The sequence below is a fragment of the Micromys minutus genome (genome assembly GCF_963924665.1).
Source record: "Micromys minutus genome assembly, chromosome: 2".
In the NCBI taxonomy this organism is placed as follows: Eukaryota; Metazoa; Chordata; class Mammalia; order Rodentia; family Muridae; genus Micromys; species Micromys minutus.
This window is the reverse complement of record NC_137971.1, coordinates 76,537,638-76,564,082: the sequence shown is the minus strand read 5'-3', so window position 1 is coordinate 76,564,082 and position 26,445 is coordinate 76,537,638. Positions and strand designations below refer to the sequence as shown.

At 37.9% G+C, this 26,445-nt stretch overlaps 1 protein-coding gene across 1 annotated transcript in view; it reads left to right on the top strand.

Annotated features, from left to right (window-relative positions):
* LOC308417670 (phospholipid-transporting ATPase ABCA3-like) overlaps nt 1-26,445 on the top strand; it is a gene marked incomplete at both ends in the record, with an annotated part of 96,820 nt that overhangs the window by 50,505 nt on the left and 19,870 nt on the right. The window contains 4 exons of the mRNA XM_080913009.1: nt 522-774; nt 906-1,110; nt 8,634-8,856; nt 23,753-23,908. Of these exons, the coding sequence (XP_080769135.1) occupies nt 522-774; nt 906-1,110; nt 8,634-8,856; nt 23,753-23,908 (837 nt within the window). The remainder of the gene's footprint in view (nt 1-521; nt 775-905; nt 1,111-8,633; nt 8,857-23,752; nt 23,909-26,445) is intronic.

Below are 26,445 nucleotides of genomic sequence, written 5' to 3'. Positions count from 1 at the left end.
TCCTTTATCTTTCTACAAAGATAGGACAGGAAGAGTAGTAGAGATTGTTGAACTTAACTTCATTTCTTTCCTCCTCTTAAATCTTAATAATTCCAAGTAACTGTCTTTTCATGTAGACTTATTTTATTATTGTATTTACTCTTCATATTCTATGAGTGATGGTTTGATTTTCCTTGAGTTAATTTGTAAAAGCTAGAAGTAGGAGTTCTTACAAACATTTTTTTTTTGTGTGTGTAGAAATAGAAGGTTTTGAAAGTGAGAAAGAAATTTGAGAGTGTTAATATCACTAGCCTGTTTTTTTTTCCTTTAGAGAAATTGAGCTAGAAATCATAAAAATCTGTATGGCTAAATGATAGGGTTCTTGGGGTAAATAGCCAAGACACACTGAGACTTCTCTGAAGCATCCGAGAGTGAAAATAAATCAGATGAGTAAAACAATTGTGTTATTTCTCTTTAAAGCATGTATCCAGTGTTCTTTATTACAACTGAAAACATGAACACTCTTGTGTCCCCCCTTCCAGATGATGTGCAGAAGTACTTGCTGGCAAATAAAGACTGTATTTACTCATGCATCGTCGCCTTTTCCCTCCACGCTACCGGAAAACAAAAGATATTCACCTTTTGGTTTAACAATGAGGCATACCATGCATCACCACTGTCTTTGTCGATATTAGACAACATTATTTTTAAGTATCTCTCTGGCCCTGATGCCACCATTACTGTCTCCAACAAGCCTCAGCCTCAACGTGTCACCCCAGGAAAATCTGACGAAACGTATGTTTCTGTTAAATGGGACACTTTACATAGATTCCCCTCTTCCTGTCTCGCTGCGTTTGTCACAAACTGCTGTTAGCAGTTAGTGTTGTCTCTACACCATTGTGAGTTCTTCATTCCTTCTTTTATAGAAGCGCATCAGGAATCCAGATAGTCTTTAACTTGCTTTTTGGGATGAGTATTTTCACCAGTGGCTTTTGCCTTATGACAGTGACGGAAAGAGTGAGTAAAGCAAAGCACATCCAGTTTGTGAGTGGTGTCTACACCTTGAATTTTTGGCTCGCTGCTCTGCTGTGGGATCTCATCATCTACTTCGTTGCCTGTGTCCTGCTGCTGGTGAGTTACATGTATTATCTTAAGGGCTTGCCTGTCATACATCATGGACATTTGCTACTTGTCTAACATTTACTAAAGTTTACTTTTTTTTCCAGAAAATATAAAAATATTTTTACTAATCAAGTCAGAAAAACCTATTGTGGAATATTTCTCAAATTAAAAAAAATCTTTTCCTTATATTCATTTTAACTAAAATGTTTTCTGCTAAGACAGATAACTTCTGACATACTTGGCCAGCAATATGTACTGCCCTCAAAGCTTTGTTCTGTATGGAAGGATGTGTCACGACAGACTAGTTGTATACTACAAACACCATAGCTAATTTCCTCTTTCCACTCCTTTTCCATGCCCCCTTTTGTTAGAATTCTGGGTTATACGAAAAAAAAAATTACTTGTACTCAGCTTTCAAAGTCTTTCTCTAAGAAATTTTAAATTATGTCATGGGTAATCAATTTTTTGCATGTATGTGTGTCTGTGCACCTCTGTGTGCATGTACTTGTGTAAGTGTAATCCCTTTGCTTTGAAGATCACAGGTAATAAAAGAGATATCATATAGATTTTGAATACATAGTCTTCAATAAGCAAGAGCAGGAGAGAGAAGAAATTGGTCTGTTTACATTTGTAACTTCCTTTTGCTTTTCCTAATGTGGTGCTTTCTTCACAGCCACACTCATGTTTCCTTTAAAGGGTACGTGAGCTTCCATAGTCAAAGTTAAAAATTCATTTCTCTGTATAGGGACCGAACTGTAATGTGCCATGGGTATTTGGTATCCTGTCTATTTAGTGTTATGTACGCTTCTTGTATCCCTGTGGGTATCTCTTTCCATGATTTGAGGACTTTTTCTTATAAACTTGGTGAATATCTTTATCTTCTAGACATGTTAATCTTCTTCCCACCACCATTACTTTGTCCCTTCTACTTGACTTTTGCAACTGAGGTTTTCAATTCCATTTTCACTTCAGCTTTTCATAATCTTATCTATTTACTGGATTCAGTTTTCTCTTATTTTCTTTTATTTTTTTCAATTTTATTGAATATTTTGTGTTTACATTTCAAATGTTATACCCTTTCATTTCCTCCCACTCCCCTCCCCCCCCAACTTGCTTCCATGAAGGTGCTCCCTCTCCCAATCTCCCTCTCCATCTCAGTGACTTGGCTGGTTGATGCTGTTGTTCTTCCCATGAGGTTGTAAACATTTCAGCTCCTTCAGTTCTTTCTCTAGCTCTTTCATTAAGGTCCCCATGTTCTGTCTGATAGTTAGCTGCAAGCATCCTCCTCTGTATCTATATGACTCTGGCAGAACCTCTGAGGAGGCATCCATATCTGGTTCCTGTCAGTAAACACTTCTTGGAATCAGCAATAGACCTTGGGTTTAGTGTCTGCATATGGGCTGGTTTTCCAGGTGAGGCAGTCTCTGTAGATATTTTCTTCAATCCCTGCTCTCTATTTGACCTTGTATTTCCTCCCCTGAGTGTTTTTTCCTCCCTTCTAAGAAGGACTGAGGCATCCACATTCTGGTCTTCCTTCTTTTTGAGCTTCATAAGTTTTGTGAATGGTTTCTTGGGTATTCCGAGATTTTGGGAGCTAGTATCCACTTATAAGTGAGCATATACCATGGGTGCTCTTTTGTAACTGGGTTACATCACTCAGGATGATAGCTTCTAGTTCCATCCCTTTGCCTAGGAATTTCAGGAACTCATTGTTTTTAATAGCTGAGTAGCATTCCATTGTGTATATGTACCACAATTTCTGTATTCATTCCTCTGTTGAAGGACATCTGTGTTTTTTCCAGCTTCTGGCTATTATAAATAAGGCTTCTATAAACATGGTTGAGCATGTGTCCAAGCTAGATATTAGAGCTACTTTTGGGTATATGCTCAGGAATGAATAGCTGGGTCTTCAGGTAGTACTATGGCCAATTTTCTGAGGAACATCCAGACTGATTTCCACAGTGGTTGTTTTAGAATTTAATAAAAATGAAGACACAACATACCCAAACTTATGGAATACAATGAAAGCAGTACTAAGAGGAAAATTCATAGTGCTGAGTGCCTTCAAAAAGAAACAGGAGAGAGTATGCACTAATTTGACAGCACAGCTGAAAGCTCTAGAATAAAAAGAAGCAGATATACCCAAGAGGAGTAGACGGCAGGAAATAATTAAACTCAGAGCTGAAATCAACCAAATAGAAAGAAAAGGAACTATACAAAGAATCAAGAAAACCAAGAGCTGGTTCTTTGAGAAAATTAACAAGATCAATAAACCCTTAGCCAGACTAACCAGAGGGCACAAAGAGAGTATCCAGATTGACAAAAATCAGAAATTAAAGGATAGACATAACAACAGAAACTGAGGAAATTTAGGAAATCATCAGATCCTACTACAAAAGCTTATACTTAACAAAACTAGAAAATCTAGAGGAAATATAGAATTTTCTAGATAGATACCAGGTACCAAAGTTAAATCAGGATCAGACAAACCATCTAAACAGCTCCACAAACCCTAAAGAAATAGAAGCAGTCATCAAAAAGCTTCCACCCCCCCCAAAAAAAAGCCCAGGACCTGATGGGTTTAGTGCAGAATTCTACCAGACCTTCATAGAAGACCTAATACCAATACTCTCCAAACTATTCCACAAAATAGAAACCAAGGGAATACTACCAAACTCATTCTTCAAATTACACTCATTCCTAAATCACACAAAGACCCTAAAAAGAAAGAGAAGTTTAGACCAATTTCCCTCATGAACACTAATGCAAAAATACCCAATAAGATTCTTGCAAACCTAATCCAAGAACACATCAAGACAATCATTGACCATGATCAAGTAGGCTTTATCCCAGAGATGCAAGGATGGTTCAATATACAGAAATCCATCAATGTTGTCCACTATATAAACAAACTCAAAGAAAAAAATCACATGATTATCTCTGTAGAAGCTGAGAAAGCATTTAACAACACTCAACACCCCTTCATGTTAAAGTCTTGGAAAGGTCATGTCAAAGTATATGTCAAGACTCATACTTAAACATAGTAAAAGCAGTATACAGCAAACCAGTAGCCAACATAAAAGGAAATGGTGAGAAACTTGAAGCAATCCCACTAAAATCAGGGACTAGACAAGGCTGTACAATCGTTTCCTACCTATTCAATATAGCACTGGAAGTACTAGCCAGAGCATTAAGACAACAAAAAGAGGTCAAAGGGATACAAATTGGAAAGGAAGAAGTCAAAATATCACTATTTGCAGATGATATGGTAGTATACTTAGGTGACCCCAAAAATTCCACCAGGAAACATTTGTAGCTGATAAACATCTTCAGCAAAGTGGCTGGATATAAAATTAACTCAAACAAATCAGTAGCCTTCCTGTACTCAAACGACAAACATGCTGAGAAAGTAATTAGAGAATCAACACCCTTCACAGTAGTCACAAAGAATATAAAATAACTTGGTGTGACCCTAACCAAGCAAATGAATGATCTGTACAACAAGAACTTCAATTCTCTGAAGAAGGAAACTGAAGAAGATCTCAAAAGATAGAAAGATCTTCCATGCTCATGGATTGGAAGGATCAACATTGTAAAAATAGCCATCTTACCTAAGGCGATCTACAAATTCAATGCAATCCCCATCAAAATTCCAACTCAATTTTTCATAGAGTTAGAAAAAACAATTTGTAAATTTATTGAAATAATAAAAAACCCAGGATAGCATAAACACTCCTCAACAATAAAAAAACTTCTGTGGGAATCACTATCTCTGACCTCAAGCTGTATTACAGATCAATTGCTATAAAAATTGTGATACTGGTACAGAGACAGGCAGGTACATCAATGGAATAGAATCAAAGATCTAGAAATGAACCCACACACCTATGGTCACTTGATCTTTGACAAAAGAGATAAAAGCATTCAATGGAAAAAAGGACAGCCTCTTCAACAAATGGTGCTGGCTCAACTGTCAGTCAGTATGCAGAAGAATGAAAATGGATCACTTTTTGTCTCCTTGTACAAAGCTCAAGTCCAAATGGATCCTCCACATAAAACCAGGTACACTGAAACTAACAAAACAGAAAGTGGGGAAGAGCTTAGAACACATAGGCACAGGGGAAATTTTCCTGAACAGAACACCAGTGGCTTGTGCTCTAAGTTCAAGAATTGATAAATGGGACCTCATGAAATTGCAAAGTTTCTGTAAGTCCAATCACACTTTCGAAGGATGAAACAGTAGCCAACAGATTGGGAAAAGATCTTCACTAATCCCACATTTGATAGAGGGCTAGTATCCAATACAAAGAACTCACAAAGTTAGACTCTAGAAAATCAAAGAATCCTATTTAAAAATGGCATACAGAGCTACACAGAAACTTCTCGACTTAGGAATATCAAATAGCTGAGAGGCACCCGAAGAAATGCTCAACATCTCCAGTAATCAGGGAAATGCAAATCAAGCAACCCTGATTCCACCTCACACCAGTCAGAACGGCCAAGATCAAAAACTCAGGTGACAGCAGATGCTAGTGAGGATGCAGAGAAAGAGGAACACTCCTCCACTCTTGTAGTTCTCATCATTTTATGTAGTCATATATTGTGGGTTTTTGTGTGTTTGTTTGTTTGTTTTTAGGTATTGATCATGTGTTTATTTCTCTTCTCTTTAAGATTATTGAAATGTTTAGTCATGTCTTTTTTAAATTCCTTAAATCTTTGAAGTTTATGATTGTCTTTTAGTTCTGTGCCCTGGAGTTCATCTAGGTAATTCTTATTGAATATGACATTTATTGGATTGGTAGACTTGTTGGGGGGGGGAGATTCTTTCATATTATCTATTTTTTTTTGCAATGAGACCTGAGCACATAAACTTCTTTGTTTTGTTTTGTTTTGTTTTCCTGATGTGAGAGTCTAAGCTTTCACAAACTATCTCTACACAAAGACTGAATAGTCAAGGGGACACCTGAGGCTTGGACATAGCACAGGTGGTGGGTGAGGATTCAGAGCATTACTGGATGGCTGGGCTAGGCCTAGACATGGAATATGGCACAGTAGTCTGGGGTCCTGGTGATTCATCATATGAGGCTGGTACAGGGAATTTGTGAGCGTGACCAAGCCTGGCAGTTGAGAATAACAGAACTGGTCTGACTGAGCAGGGCAAGATGTATAACCTGGGCTGGGTATGAATGCTGGATAAAATGTGGGTAGGTGAGGGTTCAGGGAACTTGATAGACTGATTATGGGATGTGCAACCTGAGCAAGGCCTGGAGGTGAGATGTGTATGGACAGGCTGTGGTTTAGCTGGGATGATCAGAATAGACTGTGGGCTGGGAACTGCACAGGAACTGGAAACTGACTGATGAGACTGTGGTTGTCATATTTAGAATGTCATTCATAAATACTATAATCTTGGTATTAATTTATTTTACAGGCTGACAACTTTGGCCCTACAACTAGAGTTAATAAGTATCTATATAGTTGGGTTGATATTATCATACTGTTCTATGTTCCTCTCATTTTATTTTGTTCCCCATTCAGTATGTGTTAAACTTATTTTCCCATCTACCCTAAAGATGAATATGCATATGTGATTAGCTACTATCATGTGAGCTATTCCCATTCCATGTCTCTTAGTCCCAAGGCCCCAGAACCTTAGTATGCCAGTCAAGTCCCTTCTGTGTGTTGTTCTGCTCTGATCAAGCATTTTAATTCCTCACACTCACTTTTCGTAAGAGATTACCACTGGACATTCAGTCAGTTTCCACTTGGACCTGACACGTGGATCTGTAGGCAATTCCTCCATTTTACAAACCCTGTTTTATACTGTGTCTCCACACTAGCTCGGGTTCACATGCGTGTTCTTTGGGTATAAGATTTCTGGTTGTTTTTTGAAATGTAAATTATTTTTGAAACCCTTTATCTGACAGAAGATGCTCTCCATCTTTATTGCTATATGTGTAAATTTACACATCATAGCTGTGCCTGCTCAAGGACAGAGCTTGTCATTCTGGAAAGTGAATATAGTGCGCAATGGTCAGCTAGGTGTGGTCAGCACACCCATCACCCCTTTATCAGTTGTTTGTGTTGGATCCATTCTAACTCCTCTCCTCTAGCTATTTCTGAAATGTCTAACAAACTAACATTCATTATGGCAGTGGCTTGCACTCCTCACTCTTCTATTTAACCACATTTATTATATTAATAGTTATGTCAAATGCAAGTGTTCTAAGTTTGTTATGAAAAAAAATTATATCTGGATGGCTTTGAGTGGGTATATGTTTTTATTTTTACCTCTTCCTCTTCCTCCCACATGTTGGTGATTTGATCTGTTGGGATTTCTTCTGATCCTCTATTGAGTCACACAATAAGATAGAATGATTACAAAATCTTCATGACTTTTTTTCCCTCAGAGTCTTAAGCCATTTCTCTGATAGCTGATAACACATAGGGTAGTCTCCCTCATCCAATCAGAAACTGTGCTTACAGAAACTGTGTTATGGCCTCTGTGATCCTCAGTCTTGGCAAGGGCTGATCTTTTCCTTCTCCAGCAAGTACATTGAAAAACTGCTCCTCAGATTATCTGTTTTCCCACCAATTCTTCATCAAGTCTACGCCACAAAAACATTTTTAAGGATAAAAATCTCAGAATTTTTTTTACCCTTTTAGTTGACTAGAAAGTAGTAGGAAAGTTATTTAAATAACTTACCATATTCATAGAAATTAAAGTGTTTAACAATCTAGCAAAACCCCAAATGCTAATGTAGAAAATATAGTTTTACAAACTCTGAGATTTGAGGATTTACTCAATCAGTCCACCAACCAAACAAATAAAGCCTTCATTCCTTATAGCCTTGGAGTTTTCTAGTTTTACATCTTTCTCCCAGGTTTTGACCATTTGATCTGTTGGCATTCCTTCCAATTCTCTATGTAACCGTAACTTTTTTAAAAGGGAAAACTCCAAGATGAATTGTTTTATTCATAAAATCCATCAAATTCTTGTGGAGGAGGGACAGTTCCATCAATTATAAACCAACATCTCCAAGTAAGTGTAACACTATTTTAATACTAAGATTATATCCAGTGAACAAAGATAGAAACTGCCCTACTATATGAGATAAAAGACATACAGAATCCCTTAAAATATTCATATCTACCTAATGCCAATTAAGTCCACCTGGATCCAGATCACCTTTCTCAAGCTCCATCTTGATTTCTCCTCTTCAATCTTTTCTGCCTCCTGCCTTCACTTCTGCCCCCACACCTTTTTCCGCCTATCTTTGTGTTGTCCAATCATATATCAACTTAACACAAGTCTACAAGCTGGAGTCTAGTTAACAGAAATGGGTCATTTGGGGCAAGTTGTTAATATTATCAGCTCAGCCCTTACTTCCAGCAGTCCACTACCTCCTCTTCAGCCAAGAAACAATGCACCTCTGCCTAAAGTTTCTCCGAGACTTCATTGACATGAAAAATGGCAACATATAAAGTAGCTAACACATGTTGTTTGCTTTCTGTTTCCATGTTCCTCTCAGCTGGTGTTCCTATACACTGATGTGATTGTATTGTTGGAGAAATATCACTTCCTGGACACAATGTTTATCCTCATGTTGTTTGGCTGGTCTGTCATCCCTTTCATCTACCTGCTAAGCTTCTGGTACAACACTAGCAACAATGCCTATATCAAGATCTTTGTCTTCAACCACTGTTTAGGCTTTATTAGTATAATTGTGGATTTTGTGGTACAAGTCATACCAGGTAAGAGATTTACAAAGTTACTTCCTTTCAGGAACTTTCTATAAATAAAGAAAAATGACTTTGAGGGAAAAAACAAGTTTTTTTCTGAGTTTCTGGAAGAAACATTATTTAGCAAGCTTTATTGGGTGCCTTTAATATTGTAACATTATATTGAGTGTAATGAAAAACACACTGAGCTGCTAATATCACTAAACCAACCATTCCCTTAGGACCCTGTTTTCTGCCAAGAAGCACTTGCTGACAGGAGCCTGGTAAAGCTGTCCCCTGGGAGGCTCTGCCAAAGCCTGACCAGTACAGACAGGGATGCAAGAAGCCAAACATCAGACTGAGCATGGGGACCCAACAGTGAAGTTAGGGCAAGGATAAAGAAGCTGAAGGGGTTTGCAACCCCATAGGAAGAAAAATTATATCAACCAACCAGACCCTCCCCCCCAAAACTTCCAGGGACAAAACCACAAACCAAAGAGTACATATGGGGTAGGGGTGCATATGGGTCCAGCTGGATATGTAGCAGAGGATGGCCTTATCAGGTATCACTGGGAGGGGAGCTCCTTGGTCCTGTAGAGGCTTCCAGGATAGGGGAATGCTAGGGTGCTGTGGCAGGAGTGGGCAGATGGGTGGGGGAAGCACCCCCATTGAGACAGTGGAAGGGAGAAGGGATAGGGAGATTATGGAAGGAAAATTGGAAAGGGGAATAACATCTGAAATGTAAATAAATAAAATAATCAATAAAATGGGGGGAGACCTTGTTTTCTTGGATTTCCTCCTGTGACCATGACATTCAAGGAAAATTGACTGGAGCAGTGGCTGTCACAAATAGGAGCAGTTGAGACTAAGGACTGTTGCCACTCCTTCACCAAAGCACACTGTAAACATTGGTTTAAGTTATTCAGCAACGTGCATTGCAGAAATCAGGAGGAGGAGGCTTCTAACAGACTCCCTGACATCAAGTTTTGTCTCACCGATAGAGTCTTTGGTTATCTGAGACGAGTTTAACATTTATTATATAATTTTTTAAGGGGTACTAATAAAACCAGAAGAAAGAAATTATTTTCTAATTTGTAGAAGTTATTCTTTAGTCAGATTCTCCAAATTAATCACACTGCTACCAACTAGCCTCTGTTTTAATTCCTACTTCTGGTATAACAAATTACCTCTAATGTATAATTTTGTATCAGTTTTAAAAATAGCCTAGAATACCTAAGAGTTTCAAATAAACATGTCCACTGTTATGTGGCACATCCATACCCACTGGAAACAGTGACAGTCATGAAGCCAGCACAGCTGTCTGACACAGTTCCAACAAAGCTGAGCGGAACGATGTGATCACTATGGTCGCTGTCATTTTGTCTCTCACTTTTAGGTTCTGGTCTCTGTGTATTGCATTCTTGGGGCTTTCTTCACTATGATTCTTTTTATGTCCTTTCCTGAGAAAACTATGTCCGGGTCTTTTAAGGAAAGTCTTTTTTTAAAAAAAAAAAGATTTATTTTTTTATTATGTATAAGCACACTGTCCCTGTCTTCAGACACACCAGAAGAGAGCATTAGATCCCATTATAAATGGTAGTGAGCCACCATGTGGTTGCTGGGATTTGAACTCAGGACCTCTGGAAGAGCAATTAAGTGCTCTTAACTGCTGAGCCATCTCTCCAGCCCTTAAGGAAAGTCTTACACTTCCTATTCCCTTGGCTTTTAGGGAAACAACTTTATCTGGGCCTATTTGGAAGAGATCCTTATGCTCTTGAGATGGTGATAAGCATGAATAAGCACCAGGGTGCTAAAAAAAAAATATGAGGTCATAATTCCAGGAATCTTCTTAGGGTATCCACCCCTAAGCAAACTCAAACAGTATAATTGGAACCGGATAAACTTAGAAATAGTTTGCAAACTACAACTGGCCAGGAAAATTGGCAACAGATTCAAGGCCTCTTTTTACAATACACTTAGAGCTCTCTGAAAATGTAGTTTAAAGATAGGGGTGGGAGGGGGTCTTACAGGATATGCCCTAGAGGAATAGAACCCAGCAAATAAGATAGATTGGTTAACATAACCCTTTCCTGCTTAATAGCACAGATAATGAAAGGATATAAGTAAAAAGAGATAGGTATCAATATTTGCTATTCGTAAAAGGACAGGGTCATTTATTTTTCTGCTTACCTGGAACACGTTAAAACTGCACATACATGTATTGCTTCTCGGGTTTTTGGCTAAGATCAAGTGTAAAACTTCACATGCTGTCAGCCTAAGCAGACAGTCATATAATAAATGTGTTTGTGTCACAGAGACATTCTTTAGATCTTTCGAAATGCAGTTATGGAGCTGATAATAAAAATAAATTTTTTAGTCATATATTTTTAAATTACGACTGAACTTGCAACACCTGGACATTTGTAGTGAAAAATCAAACACATGTCTGGAGACAAAATGATATAATCTGTACTTCATGGACAATCATTAGTCTGTCTTTGTTCTTTGAGACTTGTAAAAAATAAAGAATTCTGATTGCCAGTCAATCAGAGCTTCAGGATCCCCTGACCACCACGCCTGACTCCTTCCTGCCTCACCAACTCTCAGGGACCCTGCCAACTTCCCGACAGTTACATTGCCTATAAAACATGTCAGGTGTTTAAGAGACAATTCAAGGCAGACTGATTTAAGATGGCCTCTAGTCTTCTTTATTAGGAAGATCATTGCTGCTCATCATTTCAACTTTACAGGTGTGCTAAACAGTAGCTTTAGAGAAAAGAATTGTCTACATAATTGGAAGGGCAGCAGAAATACGAAATACTCTTCTGTCACCATAAAGTCATCATCTGGGTGCACATGTAACATCTCTATCATGAATCTTTACAGATTTTTCAGAAGTTCCACATCAAATAGAAGAACCAACCAAAGCGCAGAGAATGACTTCATAATGGTCAGTTCAAGTGAGATACAGATATCATATATCTCCAAGACTCAGGAATTATGTGAGCAGAGTAGGTAGAAAGACTGTGAGAGCCAGAGGCCATGGTTGACTACAAGGAAACTGTTTTTCTGGACTCATGGGGCAGTTCTGCAGCACCTGAGACAGTTTGTGCAAGAGCTGGGCAAACCCAAGCCAGATAAAACTATTGGCAGTTGATAGCTAAGAGAAAGAGTCAGTTTTCCTTAAGTGTGTGGCACCTTGTGGATTGATTATCTTCTAGTGAAAGCCCACAACTGAGAGAGAGAGAGAGAGAGAGAGAGAGAGAGAGAGAGAGAGAGAGAGAGAGAGAGAGAGAGAGAGAGAGACCAAGTGAGCACAAACTTGAGTGATTAGGAAAGGGATGTATCTGGGAGAAGTGATTGGGGTGTAAATATGATAAAATATACTGTACAGAATATTCAAAGGATTAAAAATGAGAAAAAATGGTCATAGAAATATCTAAATGCTTTTATGAAAATTATACTTACTTTTTTATGCTTTGAATACTACCATAAAAATGTAGGTAATAAAAAGTACAGGGAAATCTAGCTCAGAGATTTATTCATTGGAAAAATAGTTATATATCTAGCACCGAATACCCATCTCCTCCTCATAGAATCCTCAAGAAAATGAAACAGAAGCCATCAGAATGGACTCTGAATGGGCTCTAGGAAGTGTCAACTATTTATGTAATAAGTACTTATTGGATCAATACAGAAGCAACATAAGACAACAAGAAAAACTAGTGGCATGGCTCTGTGTCCTACCTGACCCCTTGTCAACTTACTGGCAGTCTTGAAATCTTAGGGTTTATGCTACCAGTGTGGAACCCTGATCTTTGACTGAAATAGAAATGGAGCAGGCTTTCTTCACACATCTGTGTGTTGGTCTGTTCTGCTCTGCTAGGGGTGGCTCAGAGAACAGTCTCTCGTTCACCTTGCTCACAATTCGGCTGGCATGAGAAACAGTATATAGCTCAGAAGGATTATAGCTGATGAAATGACTCTTTGATGTGTGGAAGATGATATTACAGCCAAGACAGAAAACAGACTGCCCGAGGCCAGGAACAGCAACAAACCACAAAGAGGAAACTTAAAGCACCAAAAATTGTTCATATATATGGCATCATTTATATTATACACAGGATGCACTGATAGCTCTTTTAAAGATAGGGAAGTAGATTGAGAAACATATTGGAAGAGTAAGGTGATCAGTGGGAGTGGGGAAAGGGATGTGTGTGCATAAGCAAAATACTTATATACATGTATAAAATATACTGAAACCTATTGTTTTATATAATTAATAAAATATGATCATATATGGAGAAAACCACAGAGTCTACAAGAAAGCTAATATAGCGAAAGAGAAAACTCAGTACAATTTCAGGCTAGAAGATTAATGCATCAGCTAATTTCTCTATGTCTGCTACAAACAATCTAAAATGAGCTCAAAACATTTAATTTATCATAGGATCTAAAAAAATATTTTAGAAAACTTTAAAGAGGCAAAAGGCTTGTGCACTAAAACTTGTGAAACAGCACTGAGAACTGAGAATCAAAAGATGCCCAGTTTGCAGATCCCATGAACCAACAGTGATCCTACACAAACTGACAGATACACCCAGCAAGATCCTTAGAAAGACCCTAACTGCATTGATTTTCACAGACATGAGAAAAACATCCTTCAGACTCATGTGGGATGAAGGTGGACCTCTCAGGTTCTGATATCAAAACTTATTGTGACTATACAAGCGCTTAAAATAATATAGCAGGGGCGTGATGATAAAAGTATGTAATACGTATGGATACATTAAAAAGCCCAGATATAAAACCCCCTCACAGCATCTCCTGATGTTCAACAAGACTTCAAGATTACCCAACGAGAAATAGAGAGTCTTTGATAAATTGTATCAAAATAAATGACTATCAACATCCAGAAGAGTGAAACTGAGCCTCACGTTACACCACGGGCAGATGTGAGCTCAGTGGTCTACGTGTCAGAGCTGAAAGGTAAAGCTAGTGGAAGCAATCACAACTAGGCAGCTTCGAACCAGGCCAAGGATCCTTAGTTGTGACACTGACGCCAAGCGTACAAGCTACAAAAGGAAGAAAAGTAAACTGAGCATCACCAAATGAAACACTTTGTGAACCGAACAGCATAAGGTGAAAAGGACCACAAACCACATCAGAGCAAATATCTCCAGGGCACACATTCGATAATGACCCATCATAATCTAGTCTATAAAAATACAATGACATACAATGACTTCTTACCCATCCGCACTGACGAGGGCAGCTATCCTCTAGTGAAATGTGTGAAAGGTTTCAAATAGGCATTTCCCAGGGAGGATACACAAGTGCCAACTTCCCGTGAGGACGTTCAGCATCCCTGAAGACTGGGAAACGGAATGACTCCCAGGAAGACACCTTGCTCTTCAGAAGGCAATACTTACATGCACTGTGAAAGATACCAAGTGAGTAACCTTTAGCATTATCCTATAAACTTTGACGTCTCCAAAAGTGAAGAATGTCCCCACATATTTTTGGTTTCGAGTCCGTATGTACTAACAGCAATTATGGGCTTCTTTATAATATGCTTGTCATGATGTCAACCACTGAAAAAGCAGTTTATTTCAAAAGGACTTCTCTCATTCTTGGATATATGCTCTCCCAATGAGTGGGCACATTTGTTTGTATAAATCTGTAAAGATAAATGTATAGGTCATATATGGTTATTATAATCCATCAGAATAAAATGCCAAAATATAACATTCTTTTGCATAATTAATATGTATTTTGCCTAGAATTAACTTTATTTTTAAATAAACAACTTTATTTTTAAAAAAGAGAGACAAATGTACAAATTTTAAAAGCATTTTTGCATAAAACTATATAAATATATTTTTATAAGTACATGATTTTTTTAAAGGATTGATAGTATACATTGAAATCTTACTAGTTACCATAAGCATAAAGTACATGTAAAACAAAATGTAACATAAAAATGGTCAAAATTTTCTCGGTGTCTGAAGATTAAACATAATGAATTTTAAATACCAAGAATTGCCTCAAGGTTTCATTCTTAGTTATTCAGTTATTAATGATTTAAGGTCTAGGTGTACCACACTCTGAGAGGGTGCTATACACTTTTTTTTCTAAAACGGACTAAGGCTTCCACTTCACTATTTCACTATTTGGCCCTTTTATTTATTTATTTATTGATTGATTGATTGGTTGGTTGATTGATTGATTTAGAGCTTTATATGTTCTGTGAGTTGTTTCTTGAGTATTCAGAACTTTCTGGGGCTAGTATCCAGTTATCAGTTACTGCATATTATGTCTGTTCTTTTGTGACTGGGTTACCACACTCAAGATGATATTCTTTAGATGCATCCATTTGCCTAGGAATTTCATGAAGTCATTGTTTCTAATAGCTGAGTAGTACTCCATTGTGTAAATATACCACAAATTCTGTATCCATTCATCTACTGAAGGACATCTGGGTTCTTTCAAGCTTCTGGCTACTATAAATAAGGCTGCTATAAACATGGTGGAGCATGTGTCCTTGTTATATGTTGGAGCATCTTTGGGGTACATACTCAGAAGTAGAATAACTGGGTCTTCAGGTAGTACTATGTCCATTTTTCTGAGGAACCGCCAGACTGATTTCCAGAGTGGGTGTATCAGTTTACGACCGCACCAAAAATGGAGAAGTGTTCCTCTTTCTCCACATCCTTGCCAGCATCTGTTGTCATCTGAGTTTTGGATCTTGGCCAATCTGACTGGTGTGAGGTAGAATCTCAGAGTTGTTTTGATTTGCATTTCCCTGATGGCTAAGGATGTTGAGCACTTCCTTAGAGGTTTCTTAGCCATTCGATATATTCCTCAATTAAGAACTTTTTGTTTAAGTCTGTACCCTATTTTTTAATAGGGTTGTTTGATTCTCTGGTGTTTCGCTTTTTGAGTTCTTTGTATACCTTGGATATTAGGCCTCTATCTGATGTGGGGTTGGTAAAGATCTTTTCCCATTCTGTTGGCTGCCCTTTTTGTTTTCTTGACAGTGTCTTTAGCTTTACAAAAACTTTGCAATCTCATTAAGTCCCATTTGTTAATCTTTGACCTTAGAGCTTGAGCCATTGGTGTTTTGTTCAGGAAATTTTCTCCTGTGCCTATGTGTTCTAAGGTTTTCCCTACTTTCTCATCTAATAGTTCCAGTGTATCTGGTTTAATGTGGAGATCTTTGATCCACTTACACTTGAGCTTTGTACAAGGAGATAAGAACGGGTCTATTTTCATTCTTCTGCATGCTGAGTGCCAGTTGGACCAACACCATTTGTTGAATAGGCAGTCCTTTTTCTATTGAATGTTTATAGCTCCTTTGTCAAAACTCAGGTGACCATATATGTGAGGGCTCATTTCTAGATCTTCTATTCTATTCCATTGATCCAAGTGCCTATTTCTGTACCAGTACCATGTAGTTTTCAGCACAATTGCCTTGTAATATAGCTTGAGGTCAGGGATAGTGATTCCCGCAGATGTTTTTTTTTTGTTGTTGAGGATGGATTTCGCTATTCTAGGTCTTTTGTCGTTCCATATGAAATTGCACATTGATCTTTCCAATTCCATAAAGAACTGGGTTGGAATTTTGATGGGGATTGCATTGAATCTGTAGATTGCTTTTGGAACGATGGCCATTTTTAAAATGTTGACCTTCCAATCCATGAGCATGGGAGATCTTTCCAATTTCTTAGATCTTCCTCGATTTGCTTCTTTAGAGGTTTGAAATTCTTGTCATACAGGTCCTTCACTTGCTTAGTTAGAGTCACACCAAAGTATTTCATAGTTTTTGTGACTATTGTGAAGGGTATCTTTTCCCTAATTTCTTTCTCCACATGTTTGTCCATTGAATATAGGAAGGCTACTGATTTGTTTGAGTTAATTTTATATCCAGCCACTTTGGTGAACTTGTTTATCAGCTGTAGGAGTTCTCTGGTGGAATTTGTGGGGTCAGTTAAGTACACTATCATGTCATCTGCAAACAGTGATGTTTTTACTTCTTTCTTTCCAATTTGTATCCCTTTGATTTCCTTTTGCTGTCTATTTGCTAAGGTCAGGACTTCCAGTACTATGTTGAATAGGTAGGGAGAGAGTTTGCAGCCTTGTCTAGTCCCTGATTTTAGTGGAATTTCTTCAAGTTTCCCACCGTTAAGTTTGATGTTGGCTGTTGGTTTGCTGTATATTGCTTCTATTATGTTTAGGTATGGGCCTTGGATTCCTTTTCTTTCCAAGACTTTTAACATGAAGAGGTGTTGAATTTTGTCAAATGCTTTGTCAGCATGTATTGAGGTAACCATGTGAATTTTTTTCTTTGAGTTTGTTAATATGGTGGATTACATTGATTGATTTTCTTATGTTAAACTATTCCTGCATCCCAGGGATGAAGCCTACTTAATCATGGCTAATGGTTGTTTTGGTGTGTTCTTGGATTCAGTTTGCAAGGATTTTGTGGAGTATTTTTGCATCAATGTTCATAAGTGAGATTGGTCCGAGGTTCTCTTTCCTTATAGGATCTCTGTGTGGTTTAGGAACAAGGGTTATTGTAGCCTCAAAAAGTGAGTTAGGTAGTCTTCCATCTAATTCTATTTTGTGGAATAGTTTGGAGAGTATTGGTATTATGTCCTCAAAAAATGTCTGGCAAAATTCTGCACTGAACCCATCTGGACCTGGGCTTTTTTGGTTGGGAGGCTTTTGATGACTGCCTCTATTTCTTTAGATGTTATGGGATTATTTAGATGGTTTACCTGGTTCTGATTTAACTTTACTATCTTGTATCTGTCTGGGAATTCATTCATTTCCTCCAGGTTTTCCATCTTTGTTGAGTATAGGCTTTTGTAGTAGGATCTGATGATTTCCTGAATTTCCTAAGTTTCAGTTGTTATTTCTCCATTTTCCTTTCTGATTTTGTTAATTTGGATACTCTCTCTTTGCCTTCTAGTTAGTCTGGCTAAGGGTTTATCAATCTTGTTAATTTTCTCAAGGAACCAGCTCTTGGTTTTGTTGATTTTTTCAATGGTTCTTTTGTTTCTATTTGGTCAATTTCTGCTCTAAGTTTGATTGTTTCTTGCCTTCTACTCGTCTTGGGTGTATCTGCTCCCTTTTGTTCTAGAACTTTCAGCTGTGCTGTCAAGTTGCTGATGTATGCTTGCTCCAGTTTCTTTTTGGAAGCACTCAGAGCTATGAGTTTTCCTCTCAGTACTGCTTTCATTGCATCCCATAGGTTTAGGTATGTTGTGTTTTCATTTTCATTGAATTCTAAAAAATCCTTAATTTCTTGTTTTATTTCTTCTTTGACCCTGCTATTGTTCAATAGAGCATTGTTTAGTTTCTATGTGTATGTGGGTTTTTTGTTATCTTTGTTTTTATTAAAGACCAGCCTTAGACCATGGTGATCTGAAAGGATTCATGGGAGTATTTCAATCTTTTTATATCTATTGAGTCTCGTTTTGTGACCGATTTTGTGGTCGATTTTTGAGAAGGTGCCATGCAGTGTTGAGAAGAAGGTGTATTCTTTTGTTTTAGGATTATATGTTCTGTATATATCTATTAATTCCAGTTGGTTCAAACCTCTTCTAGTTTTACAGTGTCATTGTTCAGTTTCTGTTTCCATATCTGTCCATTGGTGAGAGTGGGGTACTATTATTGTGTGGGGCGCAATGTATTTTTTGGGCTTTAGTAGGGTTTCTTTTATTAATATCAGTGCTTTTGTATTTGGAGCATATATGTTAATGACTGAGAGTTCCTCCTGACAAATTTCCCCTGTAATGAGTAAAAAGTGTCCTTCCTTTTCTTTTTTGATAACTTTTGGTTGAAAATCTACTTTATTCGATATTAGAATGGCCACTCCAGCTTGCTTCTTGGGGCCATTTGCTTGGAAGGTGTTTTCCCAACCTTTTACTCTGAAAGTGTTTGTCTTTGTCTCTGAGATGAGTTTCCTGTATACAGCAAATTGCTGGGTTTTGTTTATATATCCAGTCTGGTAGCCTATGTCTTTTTATTGGGGAATTGAGTTCATTTATGTTAATAGATATCAAGGAATAGTGGTTGCTGTTTCCTGCCATTTTTGCTTTTGGAGGTTGAATTGTGCCTGTATGTCTTTCTTCTTTTGGTTTTCTTGCTTAGGAGTTTTCTTGTTTTTATTAGGATGTAGTTTCCCTTGTTGTATTGTGTTTTCCCCCCTATAATTCGTTGTAGTGCTGGGGTTGTAGTCAGATATTGTGTAAATTTAGTTTTGTCTTGGAATATCTTAGTCTCTCCATCTATGGTGATTGATAGTTTTGCTGGGTATAGCAGCTTTGGCTGGCACTTGTTCTCTCTTAGAGTCTTCATGATGTCTGTTCAGGCTCTTGTAGCTTTCATAGTCTCTGTTGAGAAATCAGGCGTGATTCTGATTGGTCTGCCTTTATATGTTACCTGGCCTTTTTCTCTTACTGCTTTTAATATTTTTAATTTGCTTTGGGCACTTGGCATTTTGACTATTATGTGTCAGGAGGAATTTCTTTTCTGGTCCTATCTACTTGGAGTTCGGTAGGCTTGTTTTATGCTCATGGTCATCTCATTCTTTAAGGGTAGGGAAGTTTTCTTCTACAATTTTGTTGAAGATATTTACTGTGCCTCTTAGTTGATATTCTTTGCCCCCTTTTATTTCTATTATCCTTAGGTTTGGTCTTCTCATTGTGTCCTGGATCTCCTGGGTTTTTGGGTTAGGAGCTTTTTGGTTTTTGCATCTTCTCTGACTGTATTGTCTATGTTTTTGTTGTTGTCTTCGGCCCTCATGATTTTCTCTTCCATTTCTTGTAGTCTGTTGGAAATGCTTGCATCTGTGACTCCTGATTTCTTTTTTAGGATTTCTACTTCTAGTGTTGTCTCTTTTAGTGTTTTCTTTATTGTGTCCATTTCTATTTTAAATTCTTTCTTCCATTCCTTCATCTTTTTGGTTCTGTTTTCTTCTAGTTCTTTGAGTTCTTTGAGTGTTTTTCTTGTTTCTTCTTTAAAAGCTTCTAATTCTCTATGCTTTTTTCTCCCGTTCTTGTTTAAGGAGCTCTATCATCATCTTGAGGTATGATTTCAGGTCTGTGTCTTCTTTTTCTGGAGTGTTTGACATTCTGCTGTTTGCTGTGGTGGGAGAGCTGGTTACTGGTGTTGCCAGGTTGTCTTGGTTTCCCTGGGGTTCGTTCTTTCCCTTTCCTCTTGCCATCTTTTTGTCAGTCTTGTGTTCCTGGATCACAGCTGGATCACTGCTGACTCACTGCTGTTCCAGTCCTGTGTCCCTGGTTCACTGCTGGCTCACCGCTGGCTCACTGCTATTCCTGTTGGCGGATGGTCTGAGTGCCTTGGATACTCTTTCTGTGCCTGCTGGTTAGTCTGGCTAAGGGTTTATCGATATTGTTGATATTCTCAAAAGAACCAGCTCCTGGTTTTGTTAATTCTTTGTATGGTATTTTTGTTTTTACTTGATTGATTTCTGCTCTGAGTTTGATTATTTCCTGCTGTATACTCTTCTTGGGTGTATCTGGTTCTTTTTATTCTACAGCTCTCAGCTGTGCTGTCAAGTTGCTAGTGTATGCTCTCTCCAGTTTCTTTTTGGAGGCACTTAGAGCTATGAGTTTTCCTCTTAGTACTACTTTCATTGCATCCCATAAGATTGGGTATGTTGATTTTTCATTTCCATTAAATTCTAAAAAATCCTTAATTTCTTTCTTTACTTCTTTTTCGACCATGTTATCATTGAGTAGAGCATTGTGCAGCTTCCATATGTTTGTGGGCTTTTTGTTGTCTTTCTTGTTATTAAAGACCTGCCATAGTCCATCGTGATCTGATAGGATGTATGGGAGTATTTCAATATTCTTACTTTTGTTGAGGCTTGTTTTGTGACTGATTATATGGTCAATTTTAGAAAAGGTGCCATGTGGTGCTGAGAAGAAGGTGTATTCTTTTGTTTTAAGATGAAATGTTCTATAGATGTCTGATAATTCCAATTGGTTCATAACATCCGCTAGTTTTACTGTGTCTCTGCTCAGTTTCTGTTTCCATGATCTGTCCATTGATAAGAGTGGGGTGTTAAAGTCTCCCACTATTGTGTGTGGTGCAATATATGTTTTGAGACTTAGTAGTGTTTCTTTGATGAACATGGATGCTCTTGTATTTGGATCATAGATATTTAGGATTGAGAATTCATCTTGATAGATTTTTCCTGTATTGAGTAAAAAGTGTCCTTCCTTATTTTTTTGATAACTTTTGGTTTAAAATCTATCTTATTCAATATTAGAATGGCTACTCCAGCTTGTTTCTTGGGGCCATTTGCTTGGAAGGTTTTTTTCCCCAGCCTTTTACTCTGAGGCAGTGCCTGTCTTTGTCTTTGAGATGAGTTTTCTGTATGCAGCAAAATGCTGGATCCTGTTTACATATCCAGTCTAATAGTCTATGTCTCTTTATTGGGGAATTGAGTCCATTTATGTTAACAGATATTAAGGAATAGTGATTGTTTTTTACTGGTATTTTTGTTGTTAGAGGTAGAATTATGTTTGTGTGTCTTTCTTCCTTTGGTTTTCTTGCTTAGTTATTTTCTTGCTTTTTCTAGGGTGTAGTTTCCCTCCTTGTGTTGGGTTTTCCATCTATTATTCTTTGTAAGGCTAGATTTGTGGTCAGATATTCTGTATATTTAGTTTTGTCTGGGACTATCTTGGTCTCTCCATCTATTGTAATTGAGAGTTTTGCTGGATATAGTAACATGGTCTGGCATTTTTGTTCTCTTAGAATCTGCAATGTCAGTCCAGGATCTTCTAGCTTTCATAGTCTTTGTTGAGAAGTCAGACGTAATTCTGATTAGTCTGCCTTTATATGTTACATGTCCCTTTCCCTTACTGCTTTTAGTATTCTTTATTTGTTTTGAACATTTTGTGTTTTGACTATTAAGTGTCAGGAAGAATTTCTTTTCTGGTCCACTCTATTTGGAGTTCTGCAGGCTTCTTTTATGCTCATGGTCATCTCGTTTTTCAGGGTAGGGAAGTTTTCTTCTGTGATTTTGTTGAAGATATTTACTGTGTTCTTTAGTTGGTATTCTTTGACTTCTTCTAAGCCTATTATATTTAGGTTTGGTCTTCTCATTGTGTCCTGAATCTCCTGGCCATTTTGGGTTAGGAGATTTTTGGTTTTTGCATCTTATCTGACTGTTTTTTCTATATTTTCTATGTTGTCTTCAGCTCCTGAGATCCTCTCTTCCATCTCTTGTAGTCTGTTGTTGATGCATCTGTGACTCCTGATTTCTTTTTTAGGTTTTCTATCTCCAGGGTTGTCTCTTTTTGTGTTTTCTTTATTGTTTCTATTTCTGTTTTCAATCTATCATCTGTTTGGTTGTCTTTTTCTGTAGTTCTTTGAGTGATTTCTCCTGGTTCTCCTGTAATTCTTTAAGGGAGTTATTCATATGTTTCTTGAAGATCTCTATCGTCATCATGAAGTATGATTTCAAGTCTAAGTCTTGTTTTTCTGGTGTGTTTGGCAATCCAATACTTGTTTGTTATTGTGGGAGAGCTTGGTTCTGATGTTGCCAGGCTGTCTTGTTTTCTATTCCTTAAGTTCTTTAGCTTTCTTTTTGCCATTTTGTTATCTGTGATTATAGGTATCTTGTTGTCAGTGACTGGCACCTGTCTCTTTTGTGGATCTGAGGGCCCATGGGCTCAGGAAGAAAATTGCCTCTGAGTGGTTTGGCTCTTTGTGGACAAGCAGTGAGTTCTGATGGCAGTGACTCAATTCTGTCTTTGCGAGATCAGGTGTGAGAGCTCTTGAGAGGCTGTTTTGGGAGCTCAGCTCTCTGCCCATAGGTCCTGAATCATACTGTCAGAGACCTGGCTTTTTCTCTAAGCCCAAAAGGACTCTTTTCCAGAGAGCACAGCACTCTCTGCTCTCAAAGAACTCCCAGTGTGATCCCTCTGGGCTTATGCATCAAGCTCACCTCTGTTCCAAGTATAAAAGCACCTGTGAAGCTAATCTTTGAGCACAGCCTTTCCTGGGCAAATCCTGAGTCCTGATGACTGAGACCCAGCCCTCCCTGTGGGCTGGAAAGAACCCTTTTCCATAGAGCACAGCACTCTCTGCTCTCTAAGAATTTCTGACACAACATCCCTGGGCCTATCCATCAGGCTCACCTCTGGTCCAGGTGTAAAAGCACCTATGGAGCTAATCTTTGAGCACCGTCTTTCCAGGGCAGATCCCGATTCCTGATTTTACTTAATTTTTATACCTAGCAATCTGAACTTGTTCTTTAAGTCCAAAAGTGTGAATTCAGAATATTAGCCTGTTACTGTGTTTCCTATGTCCTTATATATGCACTTACTAGTTGTTATACTCTGTTACTTTTTAGAAAAACCTCAGCTTTAAATTTGTTCCTTTAAAGATAAATTTCCTTTCAAACTGATCAGTCACGTCTCATTCATTCTTCACCATTGAGTCATAGTATAAATTTTCTTTAATTAGTTAAGTAACTTTTGAGACAGAGTCTAGTATTGTCATTCAGGTTGTCCTAGAACTCTCACTATGTAGCTCAAGCTAGTCTCAATCTCCTAACCTTCCTGCCTTAGCTCCAGAGTTCTAGGATCACAAGTACATAACTACCATGCCTGATACAAGTTTGCTTCTTCATGAGGCACACAAGACAGAACGTACAGGAAGTAAGGAATGTTGTTCTTTTTATTTTCAGGTGACAGATTATATACATATTAACTTTTCCTAAAGACTGTCCCAAAGCTATAATCATTGAAATAAATTGTGTTCTGGGGCATCAAGGGTAGACCAGATAGTGGCAAGAAATTATAATTCTTTGAGACTAATACTATGCATTGTAATTTTTTTTAGTTTAACTTGGTCAACATGAAGTGTATTATCTTTTAAATCACAGATATTAAAACCAGTACTAAGAACATCATACTTAACTCACTGCTGCTGTTGCCCATTTATAACTTTGGGATGAGTATCTTCAAATACCATAGAATCCAGCAGACAAAGAAACTTTGTGCTTCAGGATATTTTTATTTCATTCCAGAATGCAATGAAGGTAAGTTTCCGAGGTTCTCCAAGATCCATCAGAGTCAGAAAGAAACACTAGACGTGTATAAATGACTTTTGGCATCCCTGTGTATATATCTGTACAACTCAATTTATTTGTCACTTGAGAAGGCAGCCTGTACTATGTCACAAGACACAATCTTGGCTGAGATTCAAACTTGTATGTGCTCCCTCTCGTGACAAGGTTCTCCACAGAAGGGAGTCAGTTACATTCAACACTGGATTTTCATTTCTGTCAGCCTGCTTTTTCTACACACTCGTATTTGAAGGGAAGATGCCAAATTAATGTTAAATTACTTATTGCCTAATATGGAGCTGTGTACATGACAGACACTTAAGTATCTGTGAATGAGTAATTAAAGGTTGGAAAGAGTTATCTTAGTGGTATGAAAAAGAATGCAAGGTTAGAAGAGGCAGGATAAACACTCACTCTGACCATAGACATCTAAGGAGGAAGCTATACCCCACCATATACACCTGACACATCTTCACAATGCTGGAAAGATGGGAAAATGTAAAGCAAGTCTGTGTGGATAGTATGAGCCAAATTCTAGAAGTTACATAAACATGAGTTTAGGGGACAGTAGAAAATAGAAGTAGCGGTTCCTAAAATTCTAGTGGTGCCAAGAATATTCAAAGGATGGAGCCAGAAAATGTGAGAGAGGAGAGGGAGTCCATGTAAAGTCTGGTGAAAGACACATCAGGCAACTTCCTAAGCCTCATTTCCAGTGGCTTGCCACATACATACATATAACTTATACATACAACATGTACACATATAATGCATATAACACACACATGCAACATATAACTTCCAGAATAGGTAAGAAACACACTGGGTGTGCAGGAAAGGCTTTATCAATTCAGAACAGCTGAGGAATTTAAAGTTAGATCTGGGAGCAGCAATGAAAAATAAGTTCACAGTGATGCCTTGAGCTTCATGCTCTTCTTTGAAAAAAAAAATTAACAGGACAGGAAGTCTGGGAATCAGAAGAGACCGATAGGATTTGAGGATATCTAGCAACCAGATACACAAGTCAATCTTTCCTACAGAGTAATCCAATAGCAGCAGAATGTATGTTTTTCGCATGTATGCAGAGTGCTAAGCAATGCGAACCACAGAGCACAGAACAGTTCTCTAAAAACTACTTTAACGGTGTGTGTGTAAAACTATTGAAAATTTTTTCAGATATATGTTATTAACCAATATTTTAGCTTTTAGCTTATAACATGAGTGCAGATGGCCATGGTGGCCAGAACTGGGCCTCAGATTCCATGGAGCTAGAATCCAAGTGTTTGTGAACTACACAATGCGGACCCAGAAAACAAAACTTCAGTCCATTAGAAAGCAGCCATTACTCTTTACTACTGAGGCAACTCTCCAGTCTAGAGACATATTTATTTCTTGCATCTCATACTCTTTTCTGTCTTCCACCTTGATAGTTTGATCATCAGGTATTTTGGTGAGCTCCTGGTTTTGCATTTGATTCGTGAGCCCTGTGCTCCCAGAGATTAGATTGTTGGCCATTTTTCTAGGTCATGGGAATCTTCACACAAGTTCTTTAGATATGGTTTTGAATACCATTTCTCCCCTTTTACCATCTTTAAATTTTAACGCATGTAGGTTTGATCTCTTGATGATGAGTCATAAAACTTCTCCAGTCAGTCATCCCTCTTTTTCTTACCTTTTAAATTTGTTCCTTTGATTCAGAGGCTTCAAATATTCTGTCTTTGAGGTCACCAATTCATTTTTTAGTTTGGTCAAGCTTTCTGTTAAAATATGTCTAGTTACAGATGATTGTGAGCTTCCACATGTGTGCTAGGAACTGAACCTGAATCTTCTGCAACCGCAGAAAGTGCTCTTAACTGCCAATACCAATATTCATCTTTATACCCACTATTAGGCATGTCAGTTTGGGGTCTTGTCATCCTTGTGTAAATATTTGTAAACCCTTTGCACATTTGCCTAGGCCACCACCTTTTAAAGAACCAATAAATGCTTACTGGTAGTGACATGCTCCCACTGTTTGTAGTAGACAATAATTCTGGTGGGGCCAGCCAGTACTGTCAGTAATGTCATGTCTTCCCTTCCTGTTCTTTGGGTCTCTTGGCTAATGTGTGTGCTCTGAATTTAAATGTAACCACTGGCTTGTTCCTGTATCTAGCAAGATCACTTCATATAGAATATAATTAGCATGAAATTCCACTGATCTGGCTGGACCAAGGGATTTTTTTTTTTTTAAGTGTAGTAGATTCCTCCTGGGGTAGGAACTTAAGGTGGTGCTTAAGCTTCAAAGGTGGTACTCAAGCCACACGTGAGGAGATGAAGTAGTGATATACTAGAAAGATAGCCCTTTTGGAAATCAATCCAGGTAAGCACTTCCCCACTCTGCTGGGGGCAGGGAAAGCAGCTAAGCTGATAGACCTTGTGGGCTGATAGTATATCAGTATTGGATTTCTCTTTCAATAAGATGATTGATTCTCTGGGTTCCGTTTTGCCCTGCTCACTTTCTCTTATTTGACTCT